Below are 14,395 nucleotides of genomic sequence, written 5' to 3'. Positions count from 1 at the left end.
GTATTTGCAAGTTTTAGTCTTGGTATAGTATGGTATTTACAGGTTGTAGTGTGGTATTTACAGGTAGTAGTGTGGTATTTACAGGTTGTAGTGTGGAATTTACAGGTTGTTGTTTGGTCTTTACAGGTTGTAGTTTGGTATTTACAAGTTTTAGTATGGTATTTACAGGTTGTAGTTTGGTATTTACAGGTTTTAGTGTGGTATTTACAGGTTGTAGTGTGGTATTTACAGGTTGTAGTATGGTATTTACAGGTTTTAGTGTGGTATTTATAGGTTTTAGTGTGGTATTTGCAGGTTGTAGTGTGTTATTTACAGGTTTTAGTATGGTATTTACAGGTTTTAGTGTGCTCTTTTTACAGGTTTTAGTGTGGTATTTATAGGTTTTAGTGTGGTATTTGCAGGTTGCAGTGTGTTATTTACAGGTTTTAGTATGGTATTTACAGGTTGTAATTTGGTATTTACAGGTTTTAGTGTGGAATTTACAGGTTGTAGTTAGGTATTTACAGGTTTTAGTGTTGTATTTACAGGTTGTAGTTTAGTCTTTACAGGTTGTAGTGTGGTATTTACAGGTTGTAGTTTGGTATTTACCGGTTTTAGTGTTATATTTACAGGTTGTAGTGTGGTATTTACAGATTGTGGTAAGGAATCTACAGGCTTTAGTTTGGTATTTACAGGTTTTAGTGTAGCATTTACAGGTTGTAGTTTGGCATTTACAGGTTTTAGTGTGGTATTTACAGGTTGTAGTGTGGTATTTACAGGTTGTAGTGTGGTATTTACAGGTTTCAGTGTGGTACTTACAGGTTGTAGTGTGGTATTTATTGGTTGTAGTATGGTATTGACTGGTTTTAGTGTGGTATTAACAGGTTTTAGTATGGTATTTACAGCTTGTAGTGTGGTATTTACAGGTTGTAGTTTAGTATTTGCAAGTTTTAGTCTTGGTATAGTCTGGTATTCACAGGTTGTAGTGTGGTATTTACAGGTAGTAGTGTGGTATTTACAGGTTGTAGTCTGGAATTTACAGGTTGTTGTTTGGTCTTTACAGGTTGTAGTTTGGTATTTACAAGTTTTAGTATGGTATTTACAGGTCTTAGTATGGTATTTACGATTTGTAGTCTGGTATTTACAGGTTTTAGTGTGGTATTAACAGGTTTTAGTGTGCTCTTTTTACAGGTTGTAGTGTGGTATTTATAGGTTTTAGTGTGGTATTTGCAGGTTGTAGTGTGTTATTTACAGGTTTTAGTATGGTATTTACAGGTTTTAGTGTGCTCTTTTTACAGGTTTTAGTGTGGTATTTATAGGTTTTAGTGTGGTATTTGCAGGTTGCAGTGTGTTATTTACAGGTTTTAGTATGGTATTTACAGGTTGTAATTTGGTATTTACAGGTTTTAGTGTGGAATTTACAGGTTGTAGTTAGGTATTTACAGGTTTTAGTGTTGTATTTACAGGTTGTAGTTTAGTCTTTACAGGTTGTAGTGTGGTATTTACAGGTTGTAGTTTGGTATTTACAGGTTGTAGTATGGTATTCACAGGTTGTAGTGTGGTATTTACCGGTTTTAGTGTTATATTTACAGGTTGTAGTGTGGTATTTACAGATTGTGGTAAGGAATCTATAGGCTTTAGTTTGGTATTTACAGGTTTTAGTGTAGCATTTACAGGTTGTAGTTTGGCATTTACAGGTTTTAGTGTGGTATTTACAGGTTGTAGTGTGGTATTTACAGGTTGTAGTGTGGTATTTACAGGTTTCAGTGTGGTACTTACAGGTTGTAGTGTGGTATTTATTGGTTGTAGTATGGTATTGACTGGTTTTAGTGTGGTATTAACAGGTTTTAGTATGGTATTTACAGCTTGTAGTGTGGTATTTACAGGTTGTAGTTTAGTATTTGCAAGTTTTAGTCTTGGTATAGTCTGGTATTCACAGGTTGTAGTGTGGTATTTACAGGTTTTAGTATGGTATTTGTCGGTTGTAGTGTGGTATTTACAGGTTGTAGTATGGTATTTACAGATTGTAGTTTGGTAGTTACAGGTTGTAGTGTTGTATTTAAAGGTTTCAGTGTCGTATTAACAGGTTTCAGTTTGGTATTTGTTGGTTGTAGTGTAGTATTTACAGGTAGTAGTGTGGTATTTATAGGTTTTAGTGTGGTATTAACAGGTTTTAGTATGGTATTTAAAGGTTGTAGTGTGGTATTTACAGGTTGTAGTTTGGTATTTGCAAGTTTTAGTCTTGGTATAGTATGGTATTTACAGGTTGTAGTGTGGTATTTACAGGTTTTAGTATGGTATTTGTCGGTTGTAGTGTGGTATTTACAGGTAGTAGTGTGGTATTTACAGGTTGTAGTGTGGAATTTACAGGTTGTTGTTTGGTCTTTACAGGTTGTAGTTTGGTATTTACAAGTTTTAGTATGGTATTTACAGGTCTTAGTATGGTATTTACGATTTGTAGTCTGGTATTTACAGGTTTTAGTGTGGTATTAACAGGTTTTAGTGTGCTCTTTTTACAGGTTGTAGTGTGGTATTTATAGGTTTTAGTGTGGTATTTGCAGGTTGTAGTGTGTTATTTACAGGTTTTAGTATGGTATTTACAATTTGTAGTCTGGTATTTACAGGTTTTAGTGTGGTATTAACAGGTTTTAGTGTGCTCTTTTTACAGGTTGTAGTTTGGTATTTACAAGTTTTAGTATTGGTTTAGTGTGGTATTTACAGGTTGTAGTGTGGTATTTACAGGTCTTATGGTATTTACAAGTTTTAGTGTGTTAATGACAGGTTGTAGTTTGGTATTTACAGATTGTAGTTTGGTATTTACAGTTTGTAGTGTTGTATTTACAGGTTGTAGTATGGTATTCACAGGTTGTAGTGTGGTATTTACCGGTTTTAGTGTTATATTTACAGGTTGTAGTGTGGTATTTACAGATTGTGGTAAGGAATCTACAGGTTTTAGTATGGTATTTACAGGTTGTAATTTGGTATTTACAGGTTTTAGTGTGGAATTTACAGGTTGTAGTTTGGTATTTACAGGTTTTAGTGTTGTATTTACAGGTTGTAGTTTAGTCTTTACAGGTTGTAGTTTGGTATTTACAGGTTTTAGTATGGTATTTACAGGCTTTAGTTTGGTATTTACAGGTTTCAGTGTAGCATTTACAGGTTGTAGTTTGGCATTTACAGGTTTTAGTGTGGTATTTACAGGTTGTAGTGTGGTATTTACAGGTTTCAGTGTGGTACTTACAGGTTGTAGTGTGGTATTTATTGGTTGTAGTATGGTATTGACTGGTTTTAGTGTGGTATTAACAGGTTTCAGTTTTGTATTTGTCGGTTGTAGTGTAATATTTACAGGTAGTAGTGTGGTATTTAAAGGTTTTAGTGTGGTATTAACAGGTTTTAGTATGGTATTTAAAGGTTGTAGTGTAGTATTTACAGGTTGTAGTATGGTATTTGCAAGTTTTAGTCCTGGTATAGTATGGTATTTACAGGTTGTAGTGTGGTATTTACAGGTAGTAGTGTGGTATTTACAGGTTGTAGTGTGGAATTTACAGGTTGTTGTTTGGTCTTTACAGGTTGTAGTTTGGTATTTACAAGTTTTAGTATGGTATTTACAGGTTGTAGTTTGGTATTTACAGGTTTTAGTGTGGTATTTACAGGTTGTAGTGTGGTATTTACAGGTTGTAGTATGGTATTTACAGGTTTTAGTGTGGTATTTATAGGTTTTAGTGTGGTATTTGCAGGTTGTAGTGTGTTATTTACAGGTTTTAGTGTGGTATTTGCAGGTTGTAGTGTGTTATTTACAGGTTGTAGTTTGGTATTTACAGGTTTTAGTGTGGTATTTACAGGTTTTAGTGTGCTCTTTTTACAGGTTTTAGTGTGGTATTTATAGGTTTTAGTGTGGTATTTGCAGGTTGTAGTGTGTTATTTACAGGTTTCAGTGTGGTATTTACAGGTTGTACTGTGGTATTTACAGGTTGCAGTGTCGTATTTACAGGTTGTAGTTTGGTATTTACAGGTTGTAGTATGGTATTCACAGGTTGTAGTGTGGTATTTACCGGTTTTAGTGTTATATTTACAGGTTGTAGTGTGGTATTTACAGATTGTGGTAAGGAATCTACAGGCTTTAGTTTGGTATTTACACGTTTTAGTGTAGCATTTACAGGTTGTAGTTTGGCATTTACAGGTTTTAGTGTGGTATTTACAGGCTGTAGTGTGGTATTTACAGGTTGTAGTGTGGTATTTACAGGTTTCAGTGTGGTACTTACAGGTTGTAGTGTGGTATTTATTGGTTGTAGTATGGTATTGACTGGTTTTAGTGTGGTATTAACAGGTTTTAGTATGGTATTTACAGCTTGTAGTGTGGTATTTACAGGTTGTAGTTTAGTATTTGCAAGTTTTAGTCTTGGTATAGTCTGGTATTCACAGGTTGTAGTGTGGTATTTACAGGTTTTAGTATGGTATTTGTCGGTTGTAGTGTGGTATTTACAGGTTGTAGTATGGTATTTACAGATTGTAGTTTGGTAGTTACAGGTTGTAGTGTTGTATTTAAAGGTTTCAGTGTCGTATTAACAGGTTTCAGTTTGGTATTTGTTGGTTGTAGTGTAGTATTTACAGGTAGTAGTGTGGTATTTATAGGTTTTAGTGTGGTATTAACAGGTTTTAGTATGGTATTTAAAGGTTGTAGTGTGGTATTTACAGGTTGTAGTTTGGTATTTGCAAGTTTTAGTCTTGGTATAGTATGGTATTTACAGGTTGTAGTGTGGTATTTACAGGTTTTAGTATGGTATTTGTCGGTTGTAGTGTGGTATTTGTAGGTTGTAGTGTGGTATTTACAGGTTGTGGTATGGTAGTTACAGGTTGTAGTTTGGTCTTTACATGTTTTAGTAAGTTATTTATAGGTTTTATTGTGGTATTTACAGGTTGTAGTGCCGTATTTATAGGTTGTAGTTTGGTCTTTACAGGTTGTAGTGTGGCATTTACAGGTTGTAGTGTTGTATTTACAGGTTTTTGTGTTGTATTTACAGGTTGTAGTGTGGTTTTCACAGATTTTATTGTGGTATTTGCAGGTTTTAGTATGGTATTTACAGGTAGTAGTGTGGTATTTACAGGTTGTAGTGTGGAATTTACAGGTTGTTGTTTGGTCTTTACAGGTTGTAGTTTGGTATTTACAAGTTTTAGTATGGTATTTACAGGTTGTAGTTTGGTATTTACAGGTTGTAGTGTGGTATTTACAGGTTTTAGTATGGTATTTACAGGTTTTAGTGTGGTATTTATAGGTTTTAGTGTGGTATTTGCAGGTTGTAGTGTGTTATTTACAGGTTTTATTGTGGTATTTGCAGGTTGTAGTGTGTTATTTACCGGTTGTAGTTTGGTATTTACAGGTTTTAGTGTGGTATTTACAGGTTGTAGTGTGCTCTTTTTACAGGTTTTAGTGTGGTATTTATAGGTTTTAGTGTGGTATTTGCAGGTTGTAGTGTGTTATTTACAGGTCTTAGTATGGTATTTACAATTTGTAGTCTGGTATTTACAGGTTTTAGTGTGGTATTAACGGGTTTTAGTGTGCTCTTTTTACAGGTTGTAGTTCTGTATTTACAAGTTTTAGTATTGGTTTAGTGTGGTATTTACAGGTTGTAGTGTGGTATTTACAGGTTGTGGTATGGTAGTTACAGGTTGTAGTTTGGTCTTTACATGTTTTAGTAAGTTATTTATAGGTTTTTCTTGTGGTATTTACAGGTTGTAGTGCCGTATTTACAGGTTGTAGTTTGGTCTTTACAGGTTGTAGTGTGGCATTTACAGGTTGTAGTGTTGTATTTACAGGTTTTTGTGTTGTATTTACAGGTTGTAGTGTGGTATTCACAGATTTTATTGTGGTATTTGCAGGTTTTAGTATGGTATTTACAGGTTGTGGTGTGGTATTTATAGGTTTTAGTATGGTATTTACAGGTTGTGGTATGGTATTTACAGGTTGTAGTGTGGTATTTACAGGTTGTAGTGTGATATTTACAGGTTTTAGTGTGGTATTTACAGGTTTAAGTATGGCATTTACCACGGTATTGTTTTTAAAGGTTACAGTATTGTAGTTATAGGATGTGGTATGGTATTCACAGGTTGTATTGTAGTATGTAAATACTATACAGGTTGTAGTGTGGTATTTAAAGTTTGTGGTATGGTATTTACAGGTTTTAGTATGGTATTTACGGGTTGTAGTCTAGTATTTACAGGTTTTAGTATGTTATTTACAGGTTTTAGTGTGGTATTTACAGGTTTTATTGTAGTATGTAAATTCCATTCAGGTTGTAGTATGGTATTCAAAGTTTGTGGTATGGTATTTACAGGTTTTAGCATAGTATTTACAGGTTTTAGTCTGGTATTTATATGTGGTAGAATGGTATTTACAGGCATGGTATGGCATTTAAAGGTTACAGTATAGTATTTACAGGATGTGGTATGGTATTCACAGGTTGTATCGTATTATGTAAATACCATACAGGTTGTAGTATGGTATTTATGTTTTGTGCCATGGTATGTATATGTTGTTGAATGGTATTTACAGATATGATATGGTATTTACAGGTTGTAATATGGAATTTAAAGGTTTTCATATGATATTTACATGTTGTAGTAATGTATCTACAGGCTGTGGTTTGTTATCTACAAGTTGTAGTGTGACATTTATAGGTTGTGCCACGGTATGTATATGTTGTTGTATGGTATTTACAGCTGTGGTATTGTATTTACAGGTTGTAGTATGATATTTGTGGGTTGTGCCACGGTATGTGCATGTTGTTGCATGGTATTTATTGAAAAATATCATATTTGTCATTAAAAAAAAAAAAAAAAAAAAAAAAACTTTTATCAAATGAGCTTTTTTTACACTTAATTTTTATTTAAATTATGTATTTTACAAAAGGAAAAAATATACAAAAAGAACACTAATAAACAAATTGGTGTTTAAGAGGGGTACTTAAATCAAGTCAAAAAAGTAAAGACAAGTGATACAATTAAAAAAAAAAAAAATCTATCCCGTTTAACAAACCGTCGTCTGATTTATCACCCAAATTCTGATTCTACAATAAACCAAAACCACATTCTCCCCCAAGAACAGAGGGAGAAAATAGATTAATTAATTTAAAAAAAGAGAAGGTATCATACTTCCTTCAAGGGTTTTGATAAGTTTCCCATTTTTCCCCAAGGGGTATCACCTTTTTCTTTTCGGAGTCTCAAGTCAAAAGTCAAGCATTCCATATTATAAATATTATTGACAATGGCCATATACTGTTTTATAGTAGATGGGTCCTTGCTAAGCCAATGCTTAGTGGCTTTTTTGCTCATTGTCGTAACGATTTGATATTTATCTGCTGTGGACAACTTTTGATCTAGATTTCCTAAATAAAAGATACACATGTAAATTTTATGTCAAAACAAAAGGACATTTTTAATCATCTGATGTACACCTTCCCAAAAAGAGTTAAGGACAGGGCATCCCCAAAAAACAAGAGTATGGTCTGCAGGGCTGTGCCCACAATCTCGCCAGCATACGGCTGGTTGACCAGTTTGTCTTGATTTTAATTTAGGGGTTATTAAGTATCTGACAATGTTTTCCAGGAGAAGTCCCTCCACATTTGTGAATTAGTTGCAGTAATTAGACTATTAATGATAATTTCCTATTCATCCGGTTCTATATTTACACCTAATTCCTTTTCCCACTTCTCCTTGATAAAAAAAAAAAGGTTATGTTCATTTTGTTATGTTCCAATATACCTCACCAATTATTTTTTTGATTGGTTTTGATTTGTAGGCTTGTATAAACATCTGGATGATACCAGATAAGTTATCTAACTGTTGGCTTTTAACGTTTTTGTCAAAGAAAAGACAAAGCTGATGGTATTTATAAAAGTCGTGTTTTTCAAGATGAAATTTTTCAGACATGGTTTTAAAATCTGTAAAATTAAGGTTGTCCGTTAACAGACACAATGTAGTAACACCTTGTTTTCCCACTGGATAAAACTGTTGTCCATCACAGCCGGTTCAAAGTAAACTCTGTAATGGTTCATTTGACAGTGATGACTCTATGGCCTTCCATTTTGCAATATAGTTATTATTACACCACAGCATGAGTGGTCTTATCTGTGCTGCTGTAAAGTAATCTCTAAGGCATGGTAAACTCATGCCCCCCTTCAGATTTTGGTAAATGTAAAGTTTTAAATCTAATTCTTGGTGCTTTACCATTCCAAATAAAACGGGAGATGGCTTTATCCCATTCCCTAATTTAGGTATCAGGGATTTCGGAGGGTGAAGATTGAAATAAATAGAGCAGTCTAGGCAAAATATTTGTTTTTATCACCATAATTCTATTACCTATATCCACAGTGACGGCGGTCCACCTGTCTAAATAATCTCGAATTTGTGAAGTAATTTGTTGGTAATTTTCTGTATACAACTCAGATTCTTCTTTTGTTAAGTTTATACCGAAATATTTAATAGAGTTAGAATCCCAATTGAATTTCTACTTAGATTTAAGATAAGATGTTGGTGTATAATTAGACACCAGGGCTTGGGTCTTTTCAATATTTAGAGTTTAGCCTGATAGATTTCCATATCTATCCATCAATCTGGGAACGCCTGAATCTGGGTTTTCAAGAGTAACCAAGACATCATCTGCATGAAGGCATACCCTGTACTCAGAGCCTCTTATTTTTATACCCTGCAAGCCCAAATCTTGCCTTATAGCTTGTGCAACTGGCTCAATAAATAGATTGAAGAGACTTGGGCTTGCAGGGCAGCCTTGGCGACAACCACATTAAAGGTGAATGGGATTGGACAGGCTCCCATTCACTTTGATTCTAGCCGTTGGGCCAGAGTACAATGTTTTGATATTACGAATAAAATTTTGTTGAAAACCAAATTTTTCCATAACCTTATAAAGAAACTCCCAGCTTACAGAGTCAAAAGCTTTCATACTCAATAAAATAGCTTTTAGGTTGTATGTTTTAATATACTCTATTGTATGCAGGGATCTCCTGATATTATCTTGGGTCTGCCTTCCCTGGACAAACCCGGTCTGATCATCAATTAAAGAAGTCAACATTTCCTCCATTCGCTTGGCAAGAATAGCAACAAAAATTTTATAATCTTGATTTAAGACACTTGTGCACTGACTTCTTGTTCTCCAATGTCGACTAACTTTACGGTTCCCCCCATCAGTTGCAACTTCTGAGCCACCATTCCCATCATGTGGTGAAGGTCTGGTCTCTTCTGAACGTTACTGGAGTCACTTTCAACGGCAACCCAGTTCCTCAGAGTCTGAAACAGAGAGAAAGATAAATACTCAGAATATAATAATCAGCCAAAAGGACAAATGTAAATGTTCAGTCTTATTTAAGATTCACAACTGGCACCTGATTGTCTGTATGTCAAGCAGCATAATCAATTGTTTTAATAGACCTAGCTGCAAGAATATGACATATTTAGTCAACTCTGACGGACATTTAAAGAAGGCGAGGTCACAGAGTCACCGACGGCAACATATCCAACAATACAAATCACGTCCATTGATCTTCTCAACACAAATTAAACTATTGCTGTCCTGGAACTGAGTCACAGGCATCAGGAGACTGTGAAAGTGTTTGTGACACCCGTAGAACTGGATAGAGGCACCCTTTCCATCTCATGCTAGATGTCTGAAGCATCAAGTCCTCGGTTGTCCCTGCCATTTTACATCTGTTACAGCTGACAGATTCTGCCGTTAGCATCGTTGTTGCCTGATTAACACTGTAAACTGTTGTGATTGGCTGTTCCTGCTGTCACTCACTCTCTTCAAAGAGCCAGCACTTTGTAGCCAATGCTAGCCAATGAGAGTGGCGAAACTCCCACAGGAAATGCAGACGTCACATGGTTCACGGAGCTGCGGAAGGTTCCAAACAGTTCCACCACGGACCACCATCTCGCTGCTTCGGAAGCATTTTCTCTGCGAAGTGACTGAAGCTCCAGCATTTCTTGGTGTTGAAAGTCATTAGCTAAATATTCTGCAATGAATGAAGTCAACTGTGTTTTTTAATTTGGCTAGTTTTAGTTAACTAGTTGGGTAATTAACCAGCTAGCGAGCATCAAATAGCTAGCTTGTTGTCCTATCCTGTCTTGTTGTCCTGTCCTGTCTTGTTGTCCTGTCTTGTTGTCCTCCCCTGTCCTGTCCTGTCTTGTTGTCCTCCCCTGTCCTGTGCTGTCTTGTTGTCCTGTCCTGTCTTGTCTTGTTGTCCTGTCCTGTCCTGTCCTGTCTTGTTGTCCTCTCCTGTCCTGTTGTCCTGTCTTGTTGTCCTGTCCTGTCCTGTCTTGTCTTGTTGTCCTGTCCTGTCTTGTCTTGTCTTGTTGTCCTCCCCTGTCCTGTGCTGTCTTGTTGTCCTGTCCTGTCCTGTTGTCCTGTCTTGTTGTCCTGTCCTGTCCTGTCTTGTTGTCCTCTCCTGTCTTGTTGTCCTGTCCTGTCTTGTCTTGTTGTCCTGTCCTGTCTTGTTGTCCTCCCCTGTCCTGTGCTGTCTTGTTGTCCTGTCCTGTCCTGTTGTCCTGTCTTGTTGTCCTGTCCTGTCCTGTCTTGTTGTCCTGTCCTGTCCTGTCCTGTCTTGTTGTCCTCTCCTGTCTTGTTGTCCTGTCCTGTCTTGTCTTGTTGTCCTGTCTTGTTGTCCTCTCCTGTCCTGTTGTCCTGTCTTGTTGTCCTGTCCTGTCTTGTCTTGTTGTCCTGTCCTGTCTTGTTGTCCTCTCCTGTCCTGTTGTCCTGTCTTGTTGTCCTGTTCTGTCTTGTTGTCCTGTCCTGTCTTGTCTTGTCTTGTTGTCCTCCCCTGTCCTGTCCTGTCTTGTTGTCCTGTCCTGTCTTGTCTTGTTGTCCTGTCCTGTCCTGTTGTCCTGTCTTGTTGTCCTGTCCTGTCTTGTCTTGTTGTCCTGTCCTGTCTTGTTGTCCTCTCCTGTCCTGTTGTCCTGTCTTGTTGTCCTGTCCTGTCTTGTCTTGTTGTCCTGTCCTGTCTTGTTGTCCTCTCCTGTCCTGTTGTCCTCTCCTGTCCTGTTGTCCTGTCTTGTTGTCCTGTCCTGTCTTGTCTTGTTGTCCTGTCCTGTCTTGTTGTCCTCTCCTGTCCTGTTGTCCTGTCTTGTTGTCCTGTCCTGTCTTGTCTTGTTGTCCTGTCCTGTCTTGTTGTCCTGTCTTGTTGTCCTGTCCTGTCTTGTCTTGTTGTCCTGTCCTGTCTTGTTGTCCTCTCCTGTCCTGTTGTCCTGTCTTGTTGTCCTGTCCTGTCTTGTCTTGTTGTCCTCTCCTGTCCTGTTGTCCTGTCTTGTTGTCCTGTCCTGTCTTGTCTTGTTGTCCTGTCCTGTCTTGTTGTCCTCTCCTGTCCTGTTGTCCTCTCCTGTCCTGTTGTCCTGTCTTGTTGTCCTGTCCTGTCTTGTCTTGTTGTCCTCTCCTGTCCTGTTGTCCTGTCTTGTTGTCCTGTCCTGTCTTGTCTTGTTGTCCTGTCCTGTCTTGTTGTCCTGTCTTGTTGTCCTGTCCTGTCTTGTCTTGTTGTCCTGTCCTGTCTTGTTGTCCTGTCTTGTTGTCCTGTCCTGTCTTGTCTTGTTGTCCTGTCCTGTCTTGTTGTCCTCTCCTGTCCTGTTGTCCTGTCTTGTTGTCCTGTCCTGTCTTGTTGTCCTCTCCTGTCCTGTTGTCCTGTCTTGTTGTCCTGTCCTGTCTTGTCTTGTTGTCCTCTCCTGTCCTGTTGTCCTGTCTTGTTGTCCTGTCCTGTCTTGTCTTGTTGTCCTGTCCTGTCTTGTTGTCCTCTCCTGTCCTGTTGTCCTCTCCTGTCCTGTTGTCCTGTCTTGTTGTCCTGTCTTGTTGTCCTGTCCTGTCTTGTCTTGTTGTCCTGTCCTGTCTTGTTGTCCTCTCCTGTCCTGTTGTCCTGTCTTGTTGTCCTGTCCTGTCTTGTTGTCCTCTCCTGTCCTGTTGTCCTGTCTTGTTGTCCTGTCCTGTCTTGTCTTGTTGTCCTCTCCTGTCCTGTTGTCCTGTCTTGTTGTCCTGTCCTGTCTTGTCTTGTTGTCCTGTCCTGTCTTGTTGTCCTCTCCTGTCCTGTTGTCCTCTCCTGTCCTGTTGTCCTGTCTTGTTGTCCTGTCCTGTCTTGTTGTCCTCTCCTGTCCTGTTGTCCTGTCTTGTTGTCCTGTCCTGTTGTCCTGTCTTGTTGTCCTGTCCTGTCTTGTCTTGTTGTCCTCTCCTGTCCTGTTGTCCTGTCTTGTTGTCCTGTCCTGTCTTGTCTTGTTGTCCTGTCCTGTCTTGTCTTGTTGTCCTGTCCTGTCTTGTTGTCCTGTCTTGCTGTCCTGTCCTCTCCTGTCCTACAGAGACATGTTGTTGCAGTCAGTTCTCTCATTGCTCAGTAGAAGTTGACTTTCATATGTTTGACACTTCATGTTATTTTATCCTAACTCAGGATTACTTAACTCAGCTTGGTGTATTTTATAGGCTCCTCAGTAGAGGTGTCTTACATAAATTCATAAATATTTCTTGATTATTTTAGACTCTTGTGGCAGTGGAACATTTATCTAAATGTTATGACTTTAGTACAGTGTGTAAACTGATAAACTCTTAAAAGTGAACATTTTGTAACAGCGTTAAAGTGACACTGCAATCACAATGTTTAACATAAAAACACTTCATTTTCCTGTATTACTGTAATATCACTGTAATAACAAAATAGGAATATGCACTCATGATGTATTTTGCTTGATGACCTAATGATCTTTGTCTTTCCAGGAGCAACACATGTGGATCCCCAGACTCTGATCCTGCGCTCTGTGACTGTAGCTTCAGCAGGGAGGAGCTTCTCAAAGCTGAAGCTCTTCAAGACCTCATCAAGGATCAGGACCCAACTGTCCAGGTTCTGCTCATTGCTCTTATAGTTATGGGTAGTCTAGCCATCCATTACTTATGTAGCAATGGGGATGTTACCTGATGCACTGAGAAGTACCTCGCTCTATTTCTCTAATATATTAATGTATAAATATATGTCAATATTGCCGTCTCTAACTTATTTCTCCTTTTTTCCACAGGTCTTCCTGAATAAGTGCAGTTGTACATGTTGATCTGTCTTTCCTGTCCTCTCCACCCCAACCAGTCGAGGGGTTTTCTTCCTGTTAAAGGGGAGTTTTTTCCTTCCCACTGTCGCCTCGTGCAGCTCAGGATGGGGGATTGGATCCAAGTCATGACTTGATGCAATCAGTTGGTTTCTGTTATAGGATATGTATGAACTGGCCTGAAATGATGTGTATGCAAAGTGTCTTGGGACAACATTGTTGTGAAGTGGTGCTGTACAAATAAAGCTGGACTGAATTTACTTGAAAACCTTCCTAAGGTCATCCATGGAACAGCATTGCCTCGCTGGTCCTGCAGGCCTCAGCATCGGCCATGAGACGGTCAAACAGCTGTCAGAAGAGGACTTACTGATGGCTTTGTAAAGACAACAGCCAGGAAGCAGATGTTTTCAGGACAATACACTGTTACTGTGAATAACGTGTTCTTATTGGGTGTTATGCTGATAAGTGGAAGACTAGGGTAGTTCAGGATCTAAGTGTTTAACTTGCTGAGTGGCACAAATCAAATATCTGTCATTTACCTGCAGCCTGTTTTACTCATAAAGTATGATAGATGGTGGTATCTTAGAGGACCGTCTAAATGGGGAGAAATCTCTTCATCAGTTTGAAAGACTATAGGCCCCCAAACAGCATGGTGCCCAGGGCCCCCTCCAAGCTGGAAACAGCCCTGATGTGTGTTGCCTCCTGCTGGAATCCGTTGCAGGGAACTGACAGATGAGCTGTTTGGAACAACAAAGGGTTATATGAACCACATGGCCGCGTGTTGGCGAGTGCCGCAACTCTTGTGAGATGTCTCTGGCGCCTGCTGTGTCGACAGTGTCTTCAGTCAGAACGACGCCAGAAACTATGTGAGAGGGTAAAAGTCCCCAAAAATTTAGCAGCTTCTGTCATGTGTAGAGTGATGACACCAGTTGCCGCTGTGTTGTTGTGTCGGGTGATGACACCAGTTGCCGTTGTGCTGTTGTGTCGGGTGATGACACCAATTGCCGTTGTGTTGTTGTGTCGGGTGATGACACCAATTGCCGTTGTGTTGTTGTGTCGGCTGATGACACCAGTTACCGTTGTGTTGTTGTGTCGGGTGATGACACCAGTTACCATTGTGTTGTTGTGTCGGGTGATGACACCAATTGCCGTTGTGTTGTTGTGTCGGGTGATGACACCAATTGCCGTTGTGTTGTTGTGTCAGGTGATGACACCAGTTACCGTTGTGTTATTGTGTCGGGTGATGACACCAGTTGCCGTTGTGTTGTTGTGTCGGGTGATGACACCAGTTGACGCTGTGTTGTTGTGTCGGGTGATGACACCAATTGCCGTTGTGTTGTTGTGT

General features: G+C 38.6%; 1 protein-coding gene across 2 annotated transcripts in view; it reads right to left on the bottom strand.

Annotated features, from left to right (window-relative positions):
* The window catches only part of cndp1 (carnosine dipeptidase 1), a 138,407-nt gene that overhangs the window by 25,018 nt on the left and 98,994 nt on the right, over window positions 1–14,395 (bottom strand). For both annotated transcript variants that reach the window (XM_079241436.1, XM_079241437.1), the window contains exon 3: window positions 9,136–9,279. In XM_079241436.1, coding sequence (XP_079097562.1) covers window positions 9,136–9,279 — 144 coding nt within the window. The remainder of the gene's footprint in view (window positions 1–9,135; window positions 9,280–14,395) is intronic.

The sequence above is a fragment of the Telmatherina bonti genome (genome assembly GCF_933228915.1).
Source record: "Telmatherina bonti genome assembly, chromosome: 5".
In the NCBI taxonomy this organism is placed as follows: Eukaryota; Metazoa; Chordata; class Actinopteri; order Atheriniformes; family Telmatherinidae; genus Telmatherina; species Telmatherina bonti.
This window is presented reverse-complemented; position numbering and strand designations above follow the sequence as displayed.